This window comes from Genypterus blacodes, unplaced genomic scaffold (assembly GCF_046128005.1).
Source record: "Genypterus blacodes isolate CSIRO-AG114 ecotype Tasmania unplaced genomic scaffold, CSIRO-AGI_Gbla_v1 ptg000057l_1, whole genome shotgun sequence".
Taxonomy (NCBI): Eukaryota; Metazoa; Chordata; class Actinopteri; order Ophidiiformes; family Ophidiidae; genus Genypterus; species Genypterus blacodes.
In genome coordinates, this window is record NW_027466869.1 from 1,460,925 (window position 1) to 1,481,827 (window position 20,903).

Sequence of the window (20,903 nt, forward strand, 5' to 3'; positions counted from 1 at the left end):
CGATGGACGGAGAGAGAAAAGAAAAGAAAAATAAAAAAGAAATAAATGAATAAAAAAGAAAACAAAAAATAGAAAATAATGTTAGAAAATGTTTTTCAACACCTATTGTTTATACTAGCAGTCGTAAAAGTAAACTAAAGGAATGTAATCTTATTTTCCCTGAGTTACACCAATAATATTCTTGGAACATATAGATCAACTGCGTTCTATATGATACTTTGAAGCTTTCTTCAATATATATCGCCACTTATATCAAGCATTTCTATGGATAATTGTGAAGTTTCATAATAACCAACGTCCTTTCCCTAGAGAGATGTTTCAATTTACCCTTACTTTATATGATTATATTATTGAATTGGTAACAAGTGTTGTCAGTCTTACAAAGTTCACCCTGCATTTGTTGATATTCCATTAGCCATAAACCTAACTACATACAAAAGATTAAAAATTAAAAAAGAAAATATCGTGCTTTTGGAAATATTACAGCAATTACAAAGGATACATAAAAGTATACTGCAGCATGGTGCAGTGTTGTAAACCAGACAGACTGATCTTGTTGAGCCAGTAAAGGGAATGCATCAGTCTGTGTGTGTGTGCGTGTGTGTGTTGGGTGTGGTCCCATCCCACCCTCCGCTATTATGAACGTGGGGCATTTGAACAATCCAAACAGGACACACCCCGACAAGTATGACACATAACAAAGTTATTTTCCTTTTCAGTGAAGAAGACATTTTTGATGGCATATTTGCTATAAACTTGATACTTTAAAAGGTTTAATAATGCATTTTCTGATTTACCCCAATGCCCTCTGAGTGAGTGGAGATTACATTTGTTGATAGATTATTGTTTGGCTATGTATTGATCGGTAGATTGTCAACTGGTAATGAAGAGTTACTCGACCTGTGCGAGAAACCAGAATAGCAGGAAAATCTAAGACAAGAGCGACACCTGGTGGTCAAAAGTAAGAACACCATACCCACAGACCGACAGGGCTATCAATCCCAACAATACAGGAAAACAGCAAATATGAAGATAGAGCTTCACAGTCACTCATGTTTACCTGTTTCAATAGTATAGTATTAGCGGTATTTGTGATCATCTATCCATACTTTTCACATCAGAGGCCAACACGGCAAAAACCTTTTAGCTGATACTCATTAGATGAAAGTTGGGAGATTGAAGGTGTACTAGGCTTTCAAAAAAAGAATAATTCAACAATTCAGTCCAAAGCAACGTTTATATTTTTATTATATTGCTAAAGCTGTCATTACACAGAAAATAACAACTTTTGACTTCCTGAAATAAATTGCATCATGTCCTGTTGAACTGTACATGGACAGAGAGGTCAACTCTCCCCAGAAAACAGCTACCAACTAAACTAGAAACCAGGTATATTTATACTGTCAAACTCTCAACTATAAATGTTTTATTCATAGGGTATACTGACATTTGGCAACTCAGAAATAATATATTTATATATATATTCTAACAATTTGATATTCTTTACACAGGATGTCCTTAAATGCAAATTACAGGTTTATAATACTAGATTTATACATGTGGGTGGAAAAAAACCATCAATATTCTAAACATCAATACAGTCAGGAGTTGATGGTTGTGGTGTGAGACAGTCTGGCGTGAGTATGGTAGATGGTTTAGTTTCCCTACGTCCTCTTTTATCTAGTATTAGTACCAAATCATTACAGAAATACTTCAAATGTACTGGCATCATCAAATTTACTTTCGAATTTAATTTTTTTGTCAATAGGAGGAAAATGTTTTTAATCAAAACAAATCCAGGGATCACTTCAAAATTTGCATGACGACATCTGTTCAGAGAATACAGAGTCAAATCCCAGCTCTATCATTCCAAAATTTGCATACAAACAGAAAATCTATTCAATGTCCTAAGAGTTTGAAACGCTTAAGGCAGCTGTTCTGATATTTGGATTCTACATGAAAAGCACTTAAAACTGAGTGGACGGAAACTGGACTCGATCATGGAAAAACAATTTTTTTTCAAAAACCTTTTACAGCTGTTGGATCTCACGGGATTTCAACATCTGCTGCTTTCAAACTGACAGTTAAGCCAATTAACTGCTGCCAGTTCTTGTAATCCCGGTGTATGTTTTGCATTGATGATGCTTGAAATATTGGACCAAAAATGAATCATAGCAGGACAGTCATTAAATCTGATGCTCTTATGTTAAACACAAAATCAGCCTGTACATGAAGGAAACAAACGCTAATACGCTGACATTTTATAGTATAAAAATAGAGATGGACTGAGAGGGGAGGAAGAAGGAACAATAAATTAAAAAAAGTTCTTGGATTGATTAATGTAGCGGGATAATATTTACAGTTTCATACATCTTATATAAGCCATGCTCTCAGTGCTTGAACTGTCATGTGATTTGAAATTCAAATCACATGACAGTTGTGACAGATTTTGTAGGCAAAGAAAAATGGAAAAGCATGTCTAAATGTCCCATTGTCCAGTTTATAGAAAGAACACAGGAAGAAAAGAAATGTTTTTAGATTGATGAACAGCAAGGCATTTGTTAAGTCAAACAATCGATTCAGATTCCTATTTATCGGAGTGAAGATTTCAGACGGAATATGTAGAACGCAAGTAATCAGAGACTCTTAAACATGCTTTATGCACGGTCAAAACTAAAGTTCAATGACAGAAACCTGACGGAAGAATACAAACAATACTGCATAACTAACTGCAGCTTAGAACTCAAGTAAAATAAAAAAAAAGAAAGTCCCTACTCAGCAAGTGGAACTTCTATCTTATATAAAAATTTGTTTAATTATATACTGTATATAGAAATTTTAATTAACATTGAGTTAAACATAGTACACCTGTACATGAAAATGTATTAGTCACGCTATGAGCAATGCGCAGCAGGTTGTAGTCTGGCTAATAAATGCAAGAGAAAGTCAATAGCTAATTTATTTGGGATAAAGTTTAAACAAAACCACTGAAGACTTTCTACAAGCTCAGCATGTAGTTCTTAGACTTTACATGAGATCCATACAGGAAAACATTGTTCATTTCCAAACAGGGCATATGGGACACTTGTTTGAAAATGATAAATGGTGGAACAAATCATATGTAATCAATCAACGTCCTGTTTGAAGGTGAAAATGAAGGATTGTGGTACTGAGGAGGAGCAAATGCAGCCAAGGCAGCGAGAGACGTGCACAATTATTTACAAATCATGTAAATAAACAAAGTTAAACGTGAGCCGTCTCTTAACTTTGCAGCATCAATCCTGTTGTGGTTCTTTATGTACAATGAAGTCTCCCTCCTGCCACTCATACTTTGGTGAAACTCAGTTCCTCCATCTTTTCCCTAACAGGAGCTCTGATTGATTCTTTCTGCAAATATCGTGCCTGGAAGTGTCCCAACTCTCTGAGGGGGTGACGGCGTTGACGGCACTGCACCTCCGTGCAGTCAGTCGGGCAACTCAGCCAATGCCCAATGATAAAATGGAAAGCCGCCAAGTGGAGCCGCCAAGTCCTCCGGCATCAAAACATTGCGCCCTAGATGCAGACTTTGTTTTGTGCTGATTTAATGGTCTCCCTCTGTTGATTGCACTCCCTTTGCCAGGACATCTTAGGTGTGTAGGCTGCGTAGGAAGCCCTCTTCAAGGACATGAATGCTAGATACAAGTGTCCATTCGTCTTTAGTGTCATTTCAATCAGATGGATATGCTGCAGCGTCCTCTTGTCATTGGTTTGGAATTGAGTCTCTAGTTGTCACTCTTTCTCATGACAGAGATGCGAGCTGGGCTTTGCAAAAACATCTTGCCGCTTCGGCTAAATGCCCCCGAATTCTATAACTTCGGTATGTAATTGAGGCTTATGAGATTCTCAGTTTGTCATACAGATACTGGCTTTACGTAACTTAAGGGAAATTAGGAAATGTGAACACCTGATTATTAGCGTACACATCATCGTGTGGCGAGACGTTCTCACAGGTGAATTACTATAGCATAAGAAATGCTAGATGTCGAGCCTTCTACCTCATTTACACATATTATGAAGGCAAAGCATCACTTCTTGTGCCACCGGGTCACATGTTTCCTCTGACCCTTGTAAGACTGTCTGTTAAACTTTTGTGAGGACATCCTCATGCGATGCGCGGTGCAGAGCGGTCGTTAGTGGATGTTCTCTTAAGCCGGACCCCTTTGCGGATGGCCACCAGCATGTTACCTTCTGTTTGACCCTCCATCCCTTCACCTGTGTCGTGTGCTCGTCCCTCCTCGTGCCCTCTGTCACTCTGAAAGAGCTGCTGGGTCAGCTGGTGTGTCAAACCAATGGAGGGAGGGTTGGTTGATGCCTGACCGCTCCAACACGCCACTGGTAACGTGCCGGCATCTTCTACTCCTGAATAAGTTGGAGAATCTGGGCTCTCCTCTCCTCGTCCTCGTCCTCCACCACCACCACCACCTCCTCCTCCTCCACCTCCTCCTCCTCCACCTCCTCCTCCTCCTCCTCCTCCTATCTCATCGGCAGTCCTGCTCCCATTAACGGCCCCGCACAGAATGGGCACAGTGGGGATTTTGACAGGAATAACAGGTGTGCGGATAGGGATGGGACCTGTGCCCAGAACAGAGCCTGACCGCCGGGCGGACGGTTTTGAAGAGGGGGTGCGTCGAATTGTGGCGACTCCAGGTGTGACTATGACTGGACCGTGGCCTGAAGAATATGAGCCGGAAGCATTATAGGTGGAGGATCCAGAGAAAAAAGCCTGGCCTGAATAGCAGGGACCTGACATGACAGAACACACACAATATTCTATGTCAACAGGGAAACAGGAGAATAGCACAGAAACCATGAGCTTTTTGCCACAGTGTAGTCACCTGTAGGGGTAGATGGATAAGCTGCGCTGTGGACGGGTGTGGAGGGATACGCCCCACCTGGGTAGGTGCCCTGCCCGGGGTAGTGGCCAGGTGTGCTGGGCAGGCCGGCGGTGGAGGCTGGGCGTTTGGTCTGGAACATCCGCCGGTACGACTGACTGATGTCACTGTTTCTGGGGATGGTGGAGGACTTGTCGAAGTCAGACTGCTGCTGGTCAGACTCCTGGTCCCCAGCCATTGAGAAATAGTCATAGTCAGATACTGGAGGGAAAGAAACAGAGAGGTTAGAAATCAAGTGAGGCAATAACAAAAACAGCTGTGTGAGGTTACAGAATAAAATGGCAGGCCAACTGTGATATGTACGCCAATAAACAGAAGAAAAAGAAGGGAGGTAAATAGGGAAGTCAGGGAAATAGAAAGGATGGGAAGGACAGAAAGACAACGGGAGACTGGTTTGCATTCTTCAGTGCTGTATTGTGTCTGTAATAGAATGCGAGTGTGTTCGTGTGTACAGGTCTGTGTCATTGCCAATAGGTGTGTGCTTGTGTGTTACCTTGTGAGGGTATAGTGTCTTCGGAGCAGCAGGGTGTGTTGGTCTGGGTGCTGTAGCCACTGGAGCACTGGATGGAGTCTCGACTGGACCTTTGTGTGTCCAGCTCCAGACCTCTGGATAAAGCCAGGGCCAGCTCCTCATGGGCGTCAATATCACCAGCCTGGACAAAAACAACACAACCGTCACTCAAGCTGCTGTGTTGACCAAATAACTAAACTACCAGCGACTGCCCAACTGACTCAGCTAAAAAAATAAGAGTAACACTGACCTTAGGAGGGGCGGCTGCATTCCTCATCCTCTCTTCTTCTGCTGCTGATGTGTTTGGTGCAGCTGGAGCTGGTGCTGATATGGCGATGGAGGCCGGCCCTGAAGGAGGGCTGGTCTCACTGCTCATGTTGCCATTGCTGCCGTTCACTACGGCTGGATTGTCCTTGTCTTTCTTCCTCCTCAGTGTGTTGACCATTGGTTGGTCATAAGGCCCCGGCTTTGCCCAGTCCTGTAATAAAGGAGACATCTGTCAGTCTTTACTGCTGACACTTCACTCGTGCCCTGTGATGTGCTTCTGATGAATGTCCACATCTTCCTCCCTCTGCAGTTCATCATTCTATATTCATAAAAATGTTCATGGAGTCTGATATGTTCAATGGTCATCAGCAATGAAAATCTATACAAGTTGCCATTTCACAACAAATTATAGACAAGGAGGAGATGATGAACAAACCTTCCAGCTAGGGACTCGTGATGAAGGCACCATGGATGAGCCCATAGTGGAGTAGTGAGGGAAGTCTGGCAGCAAGGCAGAGACAGGACGAGACCATGTACGAGAGGGGCAGGAGGAGGAAGTGGAGGATGGAGGGAAGGGGAAGGCACTGCCTGACCCTGAACCCAAACTGCCCCCATTGCTTAGCACGTAGGGGGAACTGACTGGGCTGTAGTGGTCAAAACCATTGGACAACTGGATGTGTGCACGTTGGCGGGGAGGAGGGATGATCAACACAAACAGACAAACACAAACACAATGGGATAAATTATTGGAATGATAAACGAGAACAGTGGAAAACAGAAATAAAGCAACGGAACACAACACTGGGAAGAAATCATTCAAATGGAATAGGAAAGCAACAATGACTCTCTCAAAACAAAAATCAATAAACATGACCACAAAGACCTGAATGATAACCCGAGGACATTGTGCATGTGTGGAGTTTTGGAGCTTCCTTAACCATTCTGCGACTGGGTTAACTTCTTTGAGGAAGAGTGTTTCACCTTGTCAGTAGTGTACTGAGGTGCAGCAACGGCATGAGAGGAAGGGGAGCTGTAGTCACTGAGAGGCTGACCGGGCTCGGACGCCTCAGAGGAGCTGGAACTCGTACAGGACAGCTAAACACAGAGGAGTGCGGCAGCAGGCAGGCAGTGAGGCAGTGGCGTGAGAACAGGAGGAGGAAGAGAAGAGGCAGAGAGAGAGGGGGGGAGGGAGAAAGAGAGAAAGAGAGAGAGAGAGAGAGAGAGAGAGGGGAATAATTGCAAAGGCAGGCATCATCAGCAGGAGGACAAAAGCGAGACATAAAGCGGAGAGAAGCAGTTTGTTAGCGGTTATCTGCACTTGGCATCACATCAGCACTGTTGTGTTAGAGGCTTTGGAGCCGTGTTAAGAGAAGGCACAGGCAAAGGTCATTCCTAGTATAGATGAGGCTCTTTAGTTTTAGTTTTTAGGGACCCATGTATTTTTAAATGGAAAATCTGTAAACACCAAAAAGAATGAGCCTTCAATGTGGATAAAGAAAGTGTCCATCCAGTGATAAAGTGACTAAAGGGATTAAGAGAGACTAGTGAAGTGTGCACCCCTGCCAGGCCTCAGTGGCTCTGTAAGCCGTGTTTAGTCGTGTGGTGGCAATGAGAAGTGCTGGTCCTACTGGAAGTATGTACACGTTTGTGGTGGTAAGAATGCAGATTATTTATTTGTTTTAAAAAGTTGAAAATCCAATTATTTCAATTTGCTCTGGATAGAGTAACTCGAGTCGCTGGCCTGCTGACAACTAGTGACCCCACTTTAATGTTCATCTCAACGCATAAACCACTACTAAATCAACGCCTTCAACTCTGTCAGCAATAATACCCTAAACTCTTTGAAGTGATCCAGGAAACTGTCCTTATTGTCTGAATAATGCACCACAGAAACGACAAAATTGACTGAAAATCACATTAAACGCAGTCTATTTAAGGATAAGCAGGTTAAACCAAACCACATTCTGTCACAGCGGTTGGCTCTTAAATAGCAGGATAAGCGCTGAGCTGATTTGCCCGGGGCTAGACGAGAGACAGACTAATTTCCTGTGCATTTATGCTATAATAATAGCAGTAAAATGACTTCATCATGATCACACACATACACTTACTGCTGTGCGGCGGTTAAGGGTTTTTATGAGAGCTGAGTGAATTTGTTTTTGTGGCTCTCAACGGCGACTTCATTTTAGAACAGCATACCAGTCTTGTCTCATACAGTCTGAGTATGTCTCAGTACATACTTTAGTGTTAACTCGGGGTGTAACACAGGGGAGGCTCAGCTAAGGGGGTTTCTTACCTTCGTCTCAGCTGGCATAGGTGAGGGTGACTTGGATGATGTGTACTGGTCTTGTGATGAGGAAATGAAGCCCGAGTCGTGGGAGGAGATGCTTGACAGGCGAGCCGGGGCCTGCTGAGGTAGCGTGGAGCTACGGTACCGATGGCGAGGGAGATGTTGGTGGAAGAGGTGGTGTGAGGAAGAGGAGGAAGAGGAGGAGGAAGGAGAATGAGAGTGAGAGCCGCTGGATCCCCTGGAGTCACTACTGTTAACGCTGTTCAGACTACTGGGAGAGGGGAAGGAGCGAGGGATGAGGGTGGGAAACAGAGGAAGGAGAGGGGTGGAAGTGACAGGTGGGGGGAGGAGGAGAGCCCAGTTCACCCAAAAATGGATAGAGGAGAGAAGGTAGGGGTGGGGGTGGGGGGGGGGGGGGGTAAAGAGAATAAAGGGGTAGGAATGAGGGTAGAGGATTGAGGGGGAGACAGGGTGGGAAACAATTAACACGGCACACCAAGATGCAGCAGGCAGTGACTGAGGCCAATCCAGTCAAATGAACAAAACACACCAACATGAAAAATCAGTCTGACAATAATTACAGGCAGGAAATCACAGGATTTCATGCATCAAACATTTCTGGAATGAGTATTTACGCAAACACTGTCATGGAATCAAAGCAAAAACATAAATACCGCTTGTAATTATTGAATGAATTAGCAACTGAAATCAATAGTTCAAACATTAAAACTGGATATATTATTATATGATATCAAAATGCAGGCAAAGTTTTAAAAAAGTAGTCTGAAGTATGCAATCAAAGGGCAAAATATATCTCAAAATAAATGATAACGAAGATAACGATCATAGTTTAGATCAGCACACAACACCAAAGAGATGCACACACAACTCTGTGCGTCTCTTTAATACTACGGTCCAACTGATAAAGTAAATCAAAACTATAAACGACAACAGATCAAACTGCAAACTGCAAGTTAGGTCTGTGCAAATTCCCTCTATATTGGATTCACAATGAATTCTAAACGACGTTGCCGCAACTGGAGGCCATTAAATATTCACCCGAATTGGAGATCAAGTTATAATTGGATTGCAAATCACCCCCCACGCTCAGATTAATGTTGTCGGCTTTTCAAAAGACAGACGCAAAGCAAAACAAACACAGCCATCAACAGTTTTTTCTTCAAACCACAAAAAAACTAAATCAATGGGAGACACAACAAGCATGGAGGACAGAGGGTGTAGGAGGAGGAGGAGGTGGTCTGAACAGGTCACAGCACAGTATGTCACAGGTCATCTCTGTGGAGCTCGGAAGGAGATCAGGTCTGATAAAGACTGCACTTATAATAAGTGTAGTTCATAGCATTGCTGAAGGAACTTAACTTTGCTGGCTGCTATATTTTTCCAAATTACCAGTTAAGATGTAGCAGAAAACACAAGGCACTTACAACATTTGTGCATCTATCTTTGTGTAACAGTTTCCAAACAAGCCCTGTCATGAAAGGGTTATTTTCTATAATCAGGGCATAAACTGATCTAATAGTCCAGCAATTCCAGTTAAAAAAGATACCAACGAACTGAAGTATAACCCAGTTAAACTTGTATTTGATTAAGCGAGACCTATGACTTTATTGTAGGGGGAAATTTCAGTGTCCCTCCTTGACCCCTAGGAGGAGATCAGTACATGTTGTTATTAGGATCCACATGAATCCTGGAGTGCTTCTCCTCTGGCAAACACCTCTTGTTTAAAAAAAAAAGGAAAATCTAATCGCATTCACCGGTGTAATGAACCTATCAGCAACAACAGATTGCACAAGCTTATATTCACCACTGGGTGGCGCACCTAGACTGGGCCACACAACATAAAGTTTCTTCCAGTCTGTGTCCTAGTTCTCCACCCTTTTACACTGATGTGAGCTCTCAACCCAAGAGGATTCAAAACCACAGATTGGGTTCAAAGAAGTGATCTGCTGATTTTAAATAGACCCTGTATGATGTCACTGTATGTGTCGTGTCACAATCTCTCTTTATCTTTGAATCTCTAGCTTGTTCTGATGTGGCAGTGAGACAGAAGGTGTGTCCGTATTTGACAGTCAAAACCAACCTGCACATGCTAGACTTCCTGGAAATAGTGGTGCTGGGAGACGAGGGTGGAGTCTGATATGACCAATTGTAGTCTGAGCCCTTCAGGTCCAGGATCACCTGAGAGGAAGGGAAACAACATGAGGTACAATAACACATCATGTGACAAAAAGGGAAACAACATGAGCGACACAACAACACATTATGGGACAAAAAGTGTTTTGGGAATGAGCTGAACCGTCTCTTGATGGAGAGATCAGATATTATCAGATGCACACATATTTCATACATGCAACACTAACAAAAAGGTGGAAGACTTTGTTGGCTTTCCTTAGAACATTTTATCTTTGATCTTTTCCCTTTTCCCTTACTTGTTCACTGGCAGGGGGAAGTTTATGTGGGTCAAGGGTCAGGGATCTGAGGTCTTCAGAAATGGTCTGGAGATGGGTGACCTCTCCCAACATAGAAATCTCATCATCCTAAAAAAGTAAATGACAAAAGGGACATTAATCATCCCGCTCAGGCAGTGCTTCCCTGAACGGCCATTTCTATCCTCCTTCACTCTGTACTCACCACTACAGGCCGCAGCATGTCTACAAAACAGCAGAACCTCTGTCTCTCCTCTATAAGAGCCTTCCTCACAGCTTGTTTCTCTGTCTCTTCCAGCAGGATGTATTTGTCACTGACGTCCTGCATGGCACTGTCCAACTGCGGTTGGAAATCGCCACGACCTGGGAAACAAAAAGGACAAACACGGCTCAACAAAAACAATACACACGATATTCAAGTTCCTAAACAGACCAACCCACGGGAAAACACAAATGAGACACAACATGAAAGAACATGGAATTCTTTTTTCCTCCCTCTTTGTTCCAACACAAAGAGTAGACTTATACAACAATTACATGCTGGATGGAAGTAACAGAAGGAAATAATGTAGACACTGCATTGTCACACAACATTTGAATCTCTGGTGTCGGTTTGAACCCTTAACTCAATGGGCATTCTTATCTCTTTTTGTACACTGCTGCAGCTATTTGGATGTTTCGACTACTCCACACAAAGGCTCCCTCGTGCAACTAAAGTGTTTCCAGTTGATTAGCTCCATTAGCTTAATCCCTTACTCATCTTGGGATACTTCAGCCTATAATAATCAGCTTGTGTGTTCAAAGATACCCTGCAGCGTGAACCACTTTTAACTATCTCCCCACTACACTTTGTTGCACTTTAGGCACAAGGTGTGTCTAGGAACGGTTAAGAGGGCCATTTATGTGCAAGTGTGCGTTTTCGAGGCCAGTGAAAGTGCAAGGTATGCTGTAGGCCTGGTCTTGTGCTGCATGTGCGGCAGTGTGCATATTTGAATCAAGAAGTGGTTAAAAGTAAGTCATTCTCTGTGCCGTGTTTGGTAAGTATGAACACGTGTGAACGGGATATTAAGAGGGAATACCCTGAAGCCAAATCAAGTCCTCTTAAGTGTTCTTTGGAGGCAGGAAGGCTGGCGACTGCTCAAGATGACATAGCTCACGAGCACTCAGGCAACACTTACACACGCACACAACGCTGACGTTGACGTTGATACGAGTTCAAATCTACAGTGAAGGCTTGTCTATCTGCCTGCCTGTCTGTCTGTCTGTCTCCTCTGGTGTCTTAACAAAGATAAGGAACTGGCTTATTACGCTCACATTTGAGGTGAGGCTCTTTATCGCAGCAAATCATCTTGAAAATGTAAAAGCACACACCCTTCTTAATATAGTCCAATACATTATACTTGACACAGCAGGTCGGAGGCTTTGAGGCAAATGACAATCTTGCCAATCGCAGCAAGCACCGAGCGACGTGAGATGCGTTGATAGAAAAGGAAAAAAAGCGGCTGGGCGAATGGAAAACGCTTCCATCGTGTATCCAGAGGGCGGCAGAACAGCTGACAGTCACGAGATCTGACATGCTGAAAACATTAGAGGTCAATGTGCACATGGGGATTCTGTGAGACCTTCAAGGAGATAAAACATACCCCTGTAAGTGTGTATTTTCTTTAGATGGTTTCAGACAGGATAGAGTTTCACGGGGGTGTCTACACATTGAACATGCCCCACCACTAAATGGCACAGTCTCAAATATGTCTTTACAGTAACTATGTTAATTAGTTTTACAGTATAGAAAATTTGCTTTTCTACCTATATGACGGTTATATTTGATTGATTTATTTTCACTGCCTGGGAATTGACAGACTTTCCGTTTATAGGGAACCCATACAGCCCTGGTTTGCTGTCTGAAGCCAGTAAACTCACAGGAATGCGAGTTATGTTTGTGTTTATGGCAGTTCCTTCTCTATAACAATATAGAGAATATGATGAAGTAAATGGGATGTAGAGGCCAGAGCGGAAAGGCAAAATAGCAGCATATAGCTTCAGCGTAATGAGATCCAAAGGCAGACAAGGTTACAATTAGACTGTATGAGGTTTTCTGGGAAACTGGTTGTGGAGAGCAGCAGCAGCGGACATTTCAGATCTAAAAGGATCCCTACTCCTGGGCCTAAAGAGCTAGCAGGGGATCACTCATTATCCTGGCCTCCACTGCAGGGCTAAACCTCCCCATTATTATTCACATTAAGCTAAATTACTCTGATTGTTTCCATCGTGTTGCCTACAGAAATCATTTGTGAGCAGGGGAGACATTTCAAATGGCGTTTTAATCATTTAGCTATAAACAATGTCAACAGTCATGTAGCTCGTGCAAAGATCATGTAGCTCGTATATCAGCTGCAAGGTCAAAGTAACGACTATTTTAGCTATAAAGGTTAAAATGCTTAATAACGACAATGAAAAAAAGATGCCTTGAGTGAATGTCTTATTCTGCTTTACCATAATAATAGCATAATCAAAGTCAACCAAGAGGGAGTGAGGGGAATTCAATGATCAGGATCAGGTATCGCATTCTATTATTTCAACATTAGGAAACATTCTCATGAAATTGCTGCTATGTTTTCATATCTGTTCAAAGATGGATTGTTTTTTTTACTTAAGGCCTCGTGCAAAAAAAAAAGGAGCTTTAAAAATCAGTGATGCTGTGGTGTCTCCCTGGCACGCAGGAGAATGAGGGAACGTTCTGCGTGGTTCCTTCTCCCACTAGTTCAAGGCTTGGCAGAGGTTGTGTATTCTTAACGAAACCCAAAGTGGTTTTGGAAAAGACGCTACTGTAAGATGAGGTACTTGTCTGAGACTGTGGGAAAGCCGAATGGCATTTTCTTTGTTGTTTTTCTTTTTGTAGTGCCTGTGAGTACCTCCAATATTGTTTAAAAACGCTAACAGTTGGCGGGCGTGTCGTTTTCTGATAATGCATGACTGGTTCGTGAGGCACGTTATCCATTCACGGCATCTCTTCACGCAAATTACAGGCAAAAAGATTTCCTTGTGACCTAATGAATGATGATGTTTGAAGGTCAATCAATGCACCACCAAATGTGTGCATTCATGTTACTAAAAACTATTTTAATATGCAACCATTAGCACTTGGCACTAGTTTGATGGTTATAAACTGTGATGATGCCCTTTCCCAATGTGATGTGTGCTGACGATGAAAACAGTGTAGTGAGATGTTATGCAAGAGTTTTGATGAGTTTCTTTGGATGCCCAACCTTTTTGTCCTTTACACCACTGAGTGTCAACAGCAGTTTCATTTTGGCAATAACGCCTAACACTACTGCCCTCAAAATAGCAGACTAAACCATTATGCAGCATTGAGTTGTGAAAGGATGTAATTGCAGGGATATTGCAGGGAGTGCTGCACAGAAGCTCAGGGACAAAAATGGGTGCATCTGCTTGACTACTGCTAAAGTAAAGTGCAATTGGATGTAAAGGCCGTAGTTAGTAGACAAAGCAAATGTTAATAACCGATCTGAGGTACTGAGGGTTTTTGCTTTGTTCAAATGGGCACAGAATTTAATCCCCACAAAGGAACTTGTACCATGTTGTGTACTGTATTCATTACAGACAACGCAGGGGCATTTTGGCTTTAAATGACAGCCTGTGGTAAACAGAGGGGTTGTTAGTGCTGAACTTTAGCTACTGTTATGTTATGACATTGTGTCTGGTATGGGCTGAGCGTAGGTTCTATGCACATTCCTGGTTTGTGTGCCACAACTCCTGTCTGTACAGCTACATGAATGACAAGGGCCTGATTGCTACTTCCTCTTTCTCTTTGACCACAGACAAACACTCTGAAGTTCACTTGAAGGTCAATGATCACCAACTACGCTGACTTGTCAAATTACACGTTTTGTTTTTTCCCCCCAGATCATTTTAACCTTATGACCAGAACGTTTTTATGGACGCAGAGAACTTCGGTTTATTCATCTTAATGTTACCTACAGTATAAAAGGGAATTTGAATGTTACTATCACCTACTTCAACAAAAAGAGTAATATCAAGCATCAAGTTAGGGCTGATTTCTAGTTCCTTATATATAGTTATAATTTTGAACTGCATTTTCCCCTGTACCTGGTGTATTATAGTTGAAACATTAATAATCCTGCATTCTTGGCTTTGTTTTGTGATGGAAAATATATAACAACAATCCTGCCATTGGTGTTGAAGTACTCTTTGACCTTATATGGTTTCAAAATCCAAAATATAAGAAGGATGAGATCAAACTTGGAGGCCTTTTACAGCCCATGCAAAGCTCGCCCCCAACACCACTCTGACAATAAAAAACTAACAATAAAAGCATCACAGGGGAGAGATTTACAGCAGGACCCATGTGCTGGATTACATTAGTGGGTGCAAGTATTGCTTCTCGTCTGGTATCTCAATTTAAGTTGTTTACATGTTTTTGGCTAGAAGATGTAGATCAGACGCTTGTACATAATCGCTGTATTAAACACATTTTTCTTCAGTAACTAGTTAGCTTATTAAGGATTTGATGTGATGTGTAAAAACAGAAATAAAAAACAAAACAAAAACAACTACATATCATGTAGGATCAGGATTTGGGTTATTTTAATGATGTTTCTATCAAACACACCAGCCAGAAATTCAATGGATGGGCCAGATTTATATTGGTTGGGCCAAACCGGCCTGCTGTGTGTGCACATGTAGATAAAGTCTGCACAAACAGGCAAATGAGATTATCCTCCCCAGCTTCCACATGACCAATTATTACATTAGTTTGCAGTCACAGGCTTTTTCTTAGTGAGGCTGGGGTCTGGGCTGAGAAAAACACCCTCACAAGACACATGTCAAACATCACACACACACACAGACTCAAAAATAAGTCCAACAGAAGGGCTTTGGTATCTGGATAAGGTAATGCTAAATGGAGTGAGTCTTTGACTTCAAGGGGAATGTATTCCTATATCCGTCTCCCGTGTGTTGCAAATATATTAGATGAGCCAGGCGTGGGAGAAGCACATTGGGCACCATTTAAGACTAGTAGAGCATGTGTGTGTGTGTGTGTGTGTGTGTGTGTGTGTGTGTGTGTGTGTGTGTGCAGAGAAAACACACAATGGTTTGACCACAAAGGAGGACACAACAGCAATGATGAAAGAAGAGGTGATAGAAATAAACTTCACAGAACTATGAGTGTAGGTTCTGTTACCTTTAGGCAAAACTGATAGGGAGCAGCAGATTGCAGACAAGTATGAGCCCAACATGAACAGGCTGCATTAGATATGCAAATATGCAACCACAGGTGGTGCATAATCATTTGTCATATCTGTAGAAATATTAAGCATGCCAATGTTTTGCTTTGTCTATTCTTATTTTAGTTAATGATCTGCATTGTCACAATGCAACCAAGATGCTTGGTTAAGCATTATGGGATAAGCAACAATCTGGACAGAGTATGTACCACAGGCTGACTTACCTACAGTATCAGCTGCAGTGCAGCATAAGGAGAAGGGTGGAATCAGAACCACATGGGGGCAGGGAGAGGAAAAAGATCCAAGTCAACTGAAAGACTGCCAGCACTAAGCACCAGGCTAGGACCTAGAGGTGCAGCCCCAAGTATCTACAATAGATGCCTGTTCTAGCATGTTACAGCATGCCTATACCACCAGGAAAATATAGTGATGCATTCGGTATGTCTTAGAAAATCTTCGAACAAATTTAGGCACTAAAGAGCTTAAAGCCTGTCTTCAGGTAATTAAGACTTTAAAAATAAAGACTTTGATTTGGTTCATAAAAAAATATATTTGACAGGTTTCTATGCAACTGTCAGTATGGACATAGCACAGACTCTCTGTCATCTTGTTTTTTAAAGGTCGCATCAGCTGAAACTAATAGCAACAACCTAAAACCTATACATCACACAAACCATTTAAATGAAAAGGTATTACTTTGGTGTGTCTCACATCATTCAAAACAATATGAGAAAAAAAATAAAAAAAATAAGTAACTGCTACTAACCTGTGCTTATGTAAGCAGTGTTTAATGTCAAATCAAAAAATGTTTTGTGAACACACGTCTGTACTATTCCTGTGTTTAGTACAAATAGCTGAAAAAGGAGTGACACAGGCCTTATGCAACAGCTTTAGTTTTCTCGTACAGTCAACACAAGTTAAAGTATATGCTGATGTCCACAAAGCTAGAATATAAGAAGAGTCAGAACCACTAGCTCACATTTTTTGGCGAATGATCGTTGCAGCGCTTTCTGGAGATCTCTCGACTTAAGGAATGTGAGACGTGAAGCGAAACCTGAGGCTGTCAACATCCAAAAACATCCTGGACGCACATTCATCTAATCCCCTGTCTGTTTATGGTAACTTTTTCTCTGGGTAGATGAAAGTGTATATAGAGTTTGGGCCAAGTGAAGTGCAGAGAAAAATGCTCCTGCTCTCCAAGTGAGTGTTTACCAAGTAAGGTAATGTTTAGCTTTGCAAGACCTGCGTATGAATAATCGGGTGGGGGACGAACGCCTTTTTTCTAAACCCATATTGATGGGTGAAAACATCACATAGCCACATTGGATGTTGTGCCAGTTTCTTCATCAAAATCAAAAGATGTTCTAAATAATTAAGTTGAAAAAAATGTGACGTATTTATTCCTGAAAGCCGACTCCCTGCTGAGAGGTTGGTTTTTGGTAAATACAACAACAGCAATATCTGATGACACTGAACAAATATGACCGACTCACGATGTGATCCATTTACCAAAGAACACAACATATGTTAACTAGATAGATAGTTTTAAAACCAACTACATCTTGGGGCCTAGTCACCATATGGACAACCTACTTAGCAAATCAGGTAATTTAGAACACGGACAGATCTGTGCAAAAGGGTGTGACCGCTCACTTGATTTGATCCAATACCGTACTTGCAAATAAAAGTCTCCATCCTACCTGAATCAGGGTGCCGAAGACTTTCTAGTTTAACTTGAATCTTAAAGAGGAGATTAAGCGCAGGTTTCTTTACCTTTCTTTGCCTTCTTCTGAAGTTTCAGAGTGTCCGAGGACTTCTTCTTAATTTCCTGCCTAGCTCTCTTGTACTCTGGGTTCGGACAGAAAAGGTGAAAAGGTCAACTAACGGAGTGGGTTCTTGGTACTAAGACACATGTCCAAATAATGAATAATATTGTATGCGTTACATAAAATATGATAAGCTTAAGCATTGTCATTGACAGTTTATATTGCTTCAATGGTTAATATCAAGGCATTGAACTAGTTTATGTCTCAGAGCGTAGTGAATATGTGTGTTTTGACCGACCTTTGGCATGGTCCTTGTCCAGAATGTTGACTCCTTTCTTCCACTCCTCCATCTGGTCCTGTAGAGGGTTGATCAGACCCTCAAGAAAGCACCTGGGAAACAGAAACAATACAGTTTATGACCTGGTTTGTACTCAAACACATTTTCAGTCCTGAGATCCGATTACAAGCCGCAAACTTTTAGTTTACTTGCATCTTCAGTCAATGTGTCTAGTAGTCTGTCTGAAAAATGTATCACTCAGTGTTTAGGTTTCAAGTTTGACTTTCTGCATTTCAATGTATAGTCTTGTGTGTCAATCATAAACAGATTAAAAAGAGAGAGAGAGAGAGGGAGATGGGTGGTAAGAGACGGGTCTCCTTGGGTGGTGAGAGACGGGTCTCCTTGTGTCACACTGTGTATCACAAGAAGAAGTAAGAGGCTTGAGCAGTCATGTCTGTCAATCATTACCCACCCGCGCTCTCCCTCCAAGATGTGTATATTGTTTATGTGTGTGTGTGTGTGTATGTGCAGGCGTAAGTGTGTAGCTATGACTGTGAGAGTTGGGCAGCTGCAGGCATAGTGGATGCACCTAAAATTAGACTTCACCCCCCTGCAGACATGTCAAGTGTGTGTGTGTGTGTGTGTGTGTGTGTGTGTGTGTGTGTGTGTGTGTGTGTGTGTGTGTGTGTGTGTGTGTGTGTGTGTGTGTGTGTGTGTGTGTGTGTGTGTGTGTGTAAATGGGTGGGTGGGGACTATAGTCCCCTCTTGCGTACAGCCCCTGCTATGGAGATCCAAGTGGAATCTCTACTAAAATGCCAACTGAAATTAGAGAGCCCCCTGTCTGCGTAAAGTGTGTGAGAGAGACTGAGTGTGTATGGCTTCAGAGAAACATTACAGATGCTTAGGTCGCCAGACAAATCGTCTCTTTCTCAGCATTCCACTACAGGGGGCATTCAGAGAAACAGACGGACACGCAAGACATTTAGGATAAGAAGAATCTGGATATAGATGAAACTGAGGGCTTATGTTTGCCTCATGTAAGCTACTTGTATATAAATAAACATACATTTAGAGATAAACTTGGAGCCATTTATAAAGCTTATCTTTGACAGCCAGAAATGATCTGTGGTGTAGCATGTTTTTTATTTGATCAAGTAAGACAAAAATAGTAGAATTTCATTGAACTTCTGCTCCGTCTGATCTAATTTATCCAAACCCTATATCCACGCCTCCCACGCAATGGGAGGTGTTGACATGATAACCCCAAATGAAATTCATACTTCTCTAACCCTTACTTCCAATCCAAGTGCTCACCAAACTTATACAAGGGATACATTACAGCAGATTATTTGTGTTGGTAAATGTCAACAGTATGGTGCACCCTGACCCAGTGTGTAAAGTTCCTTACATGGAGAACTGCTTGAGTTTGGCCTCGATGCTGCGATGTCTCATACACATCCTGGTCAAAGCTGAGCCAATGTCCCGCGTCCCACCTGAAACAAAGATAAGACAAGAATTTACTATTAAAAAGCAATAGGACAACAATTTATCCCTGTATGAACAGATACTACAATGGCCTTGTAAAGGTTAAAACGTAAAATATTCATGGAGGTCAAAGTATCTGCATAAATCTAATAGCTAAACAGTTGCGAAATTGAGAGGAATGCCAGAGGCGAGGAAACCAAGCGAGAATGCTGAAGGTCAAATAAGAGTTAAGCAATCTTGTAATAAATGTTTCCCCCTTGTGACATCGTAGTGCTGTAATTACATTTTTTTGCATAGGTTTTGGTTGTGGTTTGTATCACAAAGGCTATGAATTGTATTTAAAATACTGAGTATGAGATCAGATGTGAAATGAGTTATGAGAAATGCTGAGGGAAAAATAAATATATACATATCAATAAATTTACTCATAACAGACATGGAATTGTGGGAAAACACTGTGTTAAAGATTTACAACATAAAGAGGGGTAGAAAGCAATGATGGGAAGTTGGGACTGGAGCCTCAAAATATGCTTGAGGTGAATGTCACTCAACCTAACCTGTGGTCAACTGGGAAGCCTAAGGCTGGACAGCAAAGTACAGACTGACACAACTATTGTCTGTCTGTTCAGCGCGACTATCCTGTTCCTCTTTGAGACAAACGCACTACGCTGGGTGTGCGTGTTTGTGTGTTTGTGTGCGTCTGTTCTGTGAACCTGAGTGTGTGAGGGTATGTGAATGAGTGACAGCTCTGTGTGTGTGTCTCTGCAGGCAGCAAAGACTGCGCTGACAGCAGAAAGGCCCGCACTGCTGGGAGAGGATTCACGCGTCACATCAAATAATTGCAACCAAACTCCCTCTAACACACTGTCACACACACATACACAAACAAACACAACTGCCATTTACTCTGCAACAGGGTTCACGCCGCGGAGAAAAGAGCCTGTAGGAGCGGTACAGCGCACCCCATGGTGTTTGGAGGATCTTTGAACTGGGAGAAAAAGCTCTACATCTCCAATTTGCTCAAAACCTGCCCCCGACAAGAACTGGATGATTATTACCACAGCGACTTCAATATTCGCAACAAGAGCACAGACATAAGCTTTCATGCTCATTGTAAGATGTGAACAGAGACGTTTGTTTGAAACCTTTATTCTGTCCTCATGGCCACTACTTTAATATCAACTCTTAGTAATGCATGATGACGTGCAAACAGTTTCTGCAACTGTATTTCAGACTCCACCAAATGATTTTAGCATCCTTGAGGCGACTACATCAGAGGTCACGGAAAATCTTGACCCCAAAGTTCATGCTTAGAACACAACTGCCAAATGTCTCTGTTCCGCAGGGCAATGAGTGACAACATGTGAGAGTTAATGTGCATAATGCTTCTCTTGTCTGAAGCCCTGATTTATAACAAGTCAATCTGATGTAGCCATTATGGTGTTAGAAAGTGTTATAAAATGTGCAAAAAGTTAGTCTGATCCAGCTTGCATGTGACGATATACAAGTCGGAGCGGCAAACTATCTCCCTTGTTCCACAGAAATCAAAGCAGCTGCCCTCAGTCAGTGTCAGGTTTTACATAATCAGGACGCCTAAGAACAAGTTTTTAAACAATCTCCATTTGTTCCTCTCTTCAAAAAAGCAGACAAAGAGGCAACGCA

The 20,903-nt window shown here is 42.1% G+C and overlaps 1 protein-coding gene across 3 annotated transcripts in view; it reads right to left on the bottom strand.

Annotated features, from left to right (window-relative positions):
• Positions 1 to 1,230: 1,230 nt before the first annotated feature.
• The window catches only part of LOC143002465 (protein MTSS 1-like), a 48,212-nt gene continuing 28,539 nt past the window's right edge, over positions 1,231 to 20,903 (bottom strand). Inside the window, exons 4-17 of one of the 3 annotated variants that reach the window (XM_076152575.1) lie at positions 19,165 to 19,249; positions 17,778 to 17,869; positions 17,487 to 17,561; positions 10,652 to 10,809; positions 10,450 to 10,557; positions 10,101 to 10,198; positions 8,006 to 8,135; positions 6,691 to 6,804; positions 6,146 to 6,379; positions 5,693 to 5,920; positions 5,425 to 5,584; positions 4,875 to 5,132; positions 4,477 to 4,782; positions 1,231 to 4,437 (exon numbers count right to left, since the gene is read on the bottom strand). In XM_076152575.1, the coding sequence (XP_076008690.1) occupies positions 4,142 to 4,437; positions 4,477 to 4,782; positions 4,875 to 5,132; positions 5,425 to 5,584; positions 5,693 to 5,920; positions 6,146 to 6,379; positions 6,691 to 6,804; positions 8,006 to 8,135; positions 10,101 to 10,198; positions 10,450 to 10,557; positions 10,652 to 10,809; positions 17,487 to 17,561; positions 17,778 to 17,869; positions 19,165 to 19,249 (2,342 nt within the window). In that variant the 3' untranslated portion in view covers positions 1,231 to 4,141. Of the gene's footprint in view, positions 4,438 to 4,476; positions 4,783 to 4,874; positions 5,133 to 5,424; positions 5,585 to 5,692; positions 5,921 to 6,145; positions 6,380 to 6,690; positions 6,805 to 8,005; positions 8,271 to 10,100; positions 10,199 to 10,449; positions 10,558 to 10,651; positions 10,810 to 17,486; positions 17,562 to 17,777; positions 17,870 to 19,164; positions 19,250 to 20,903 lie in introns of all 3 variants that reach the window. The other 2 variants (XM_076152573.1, XM_076152574.1) reach the window with 2 other exon arrangements.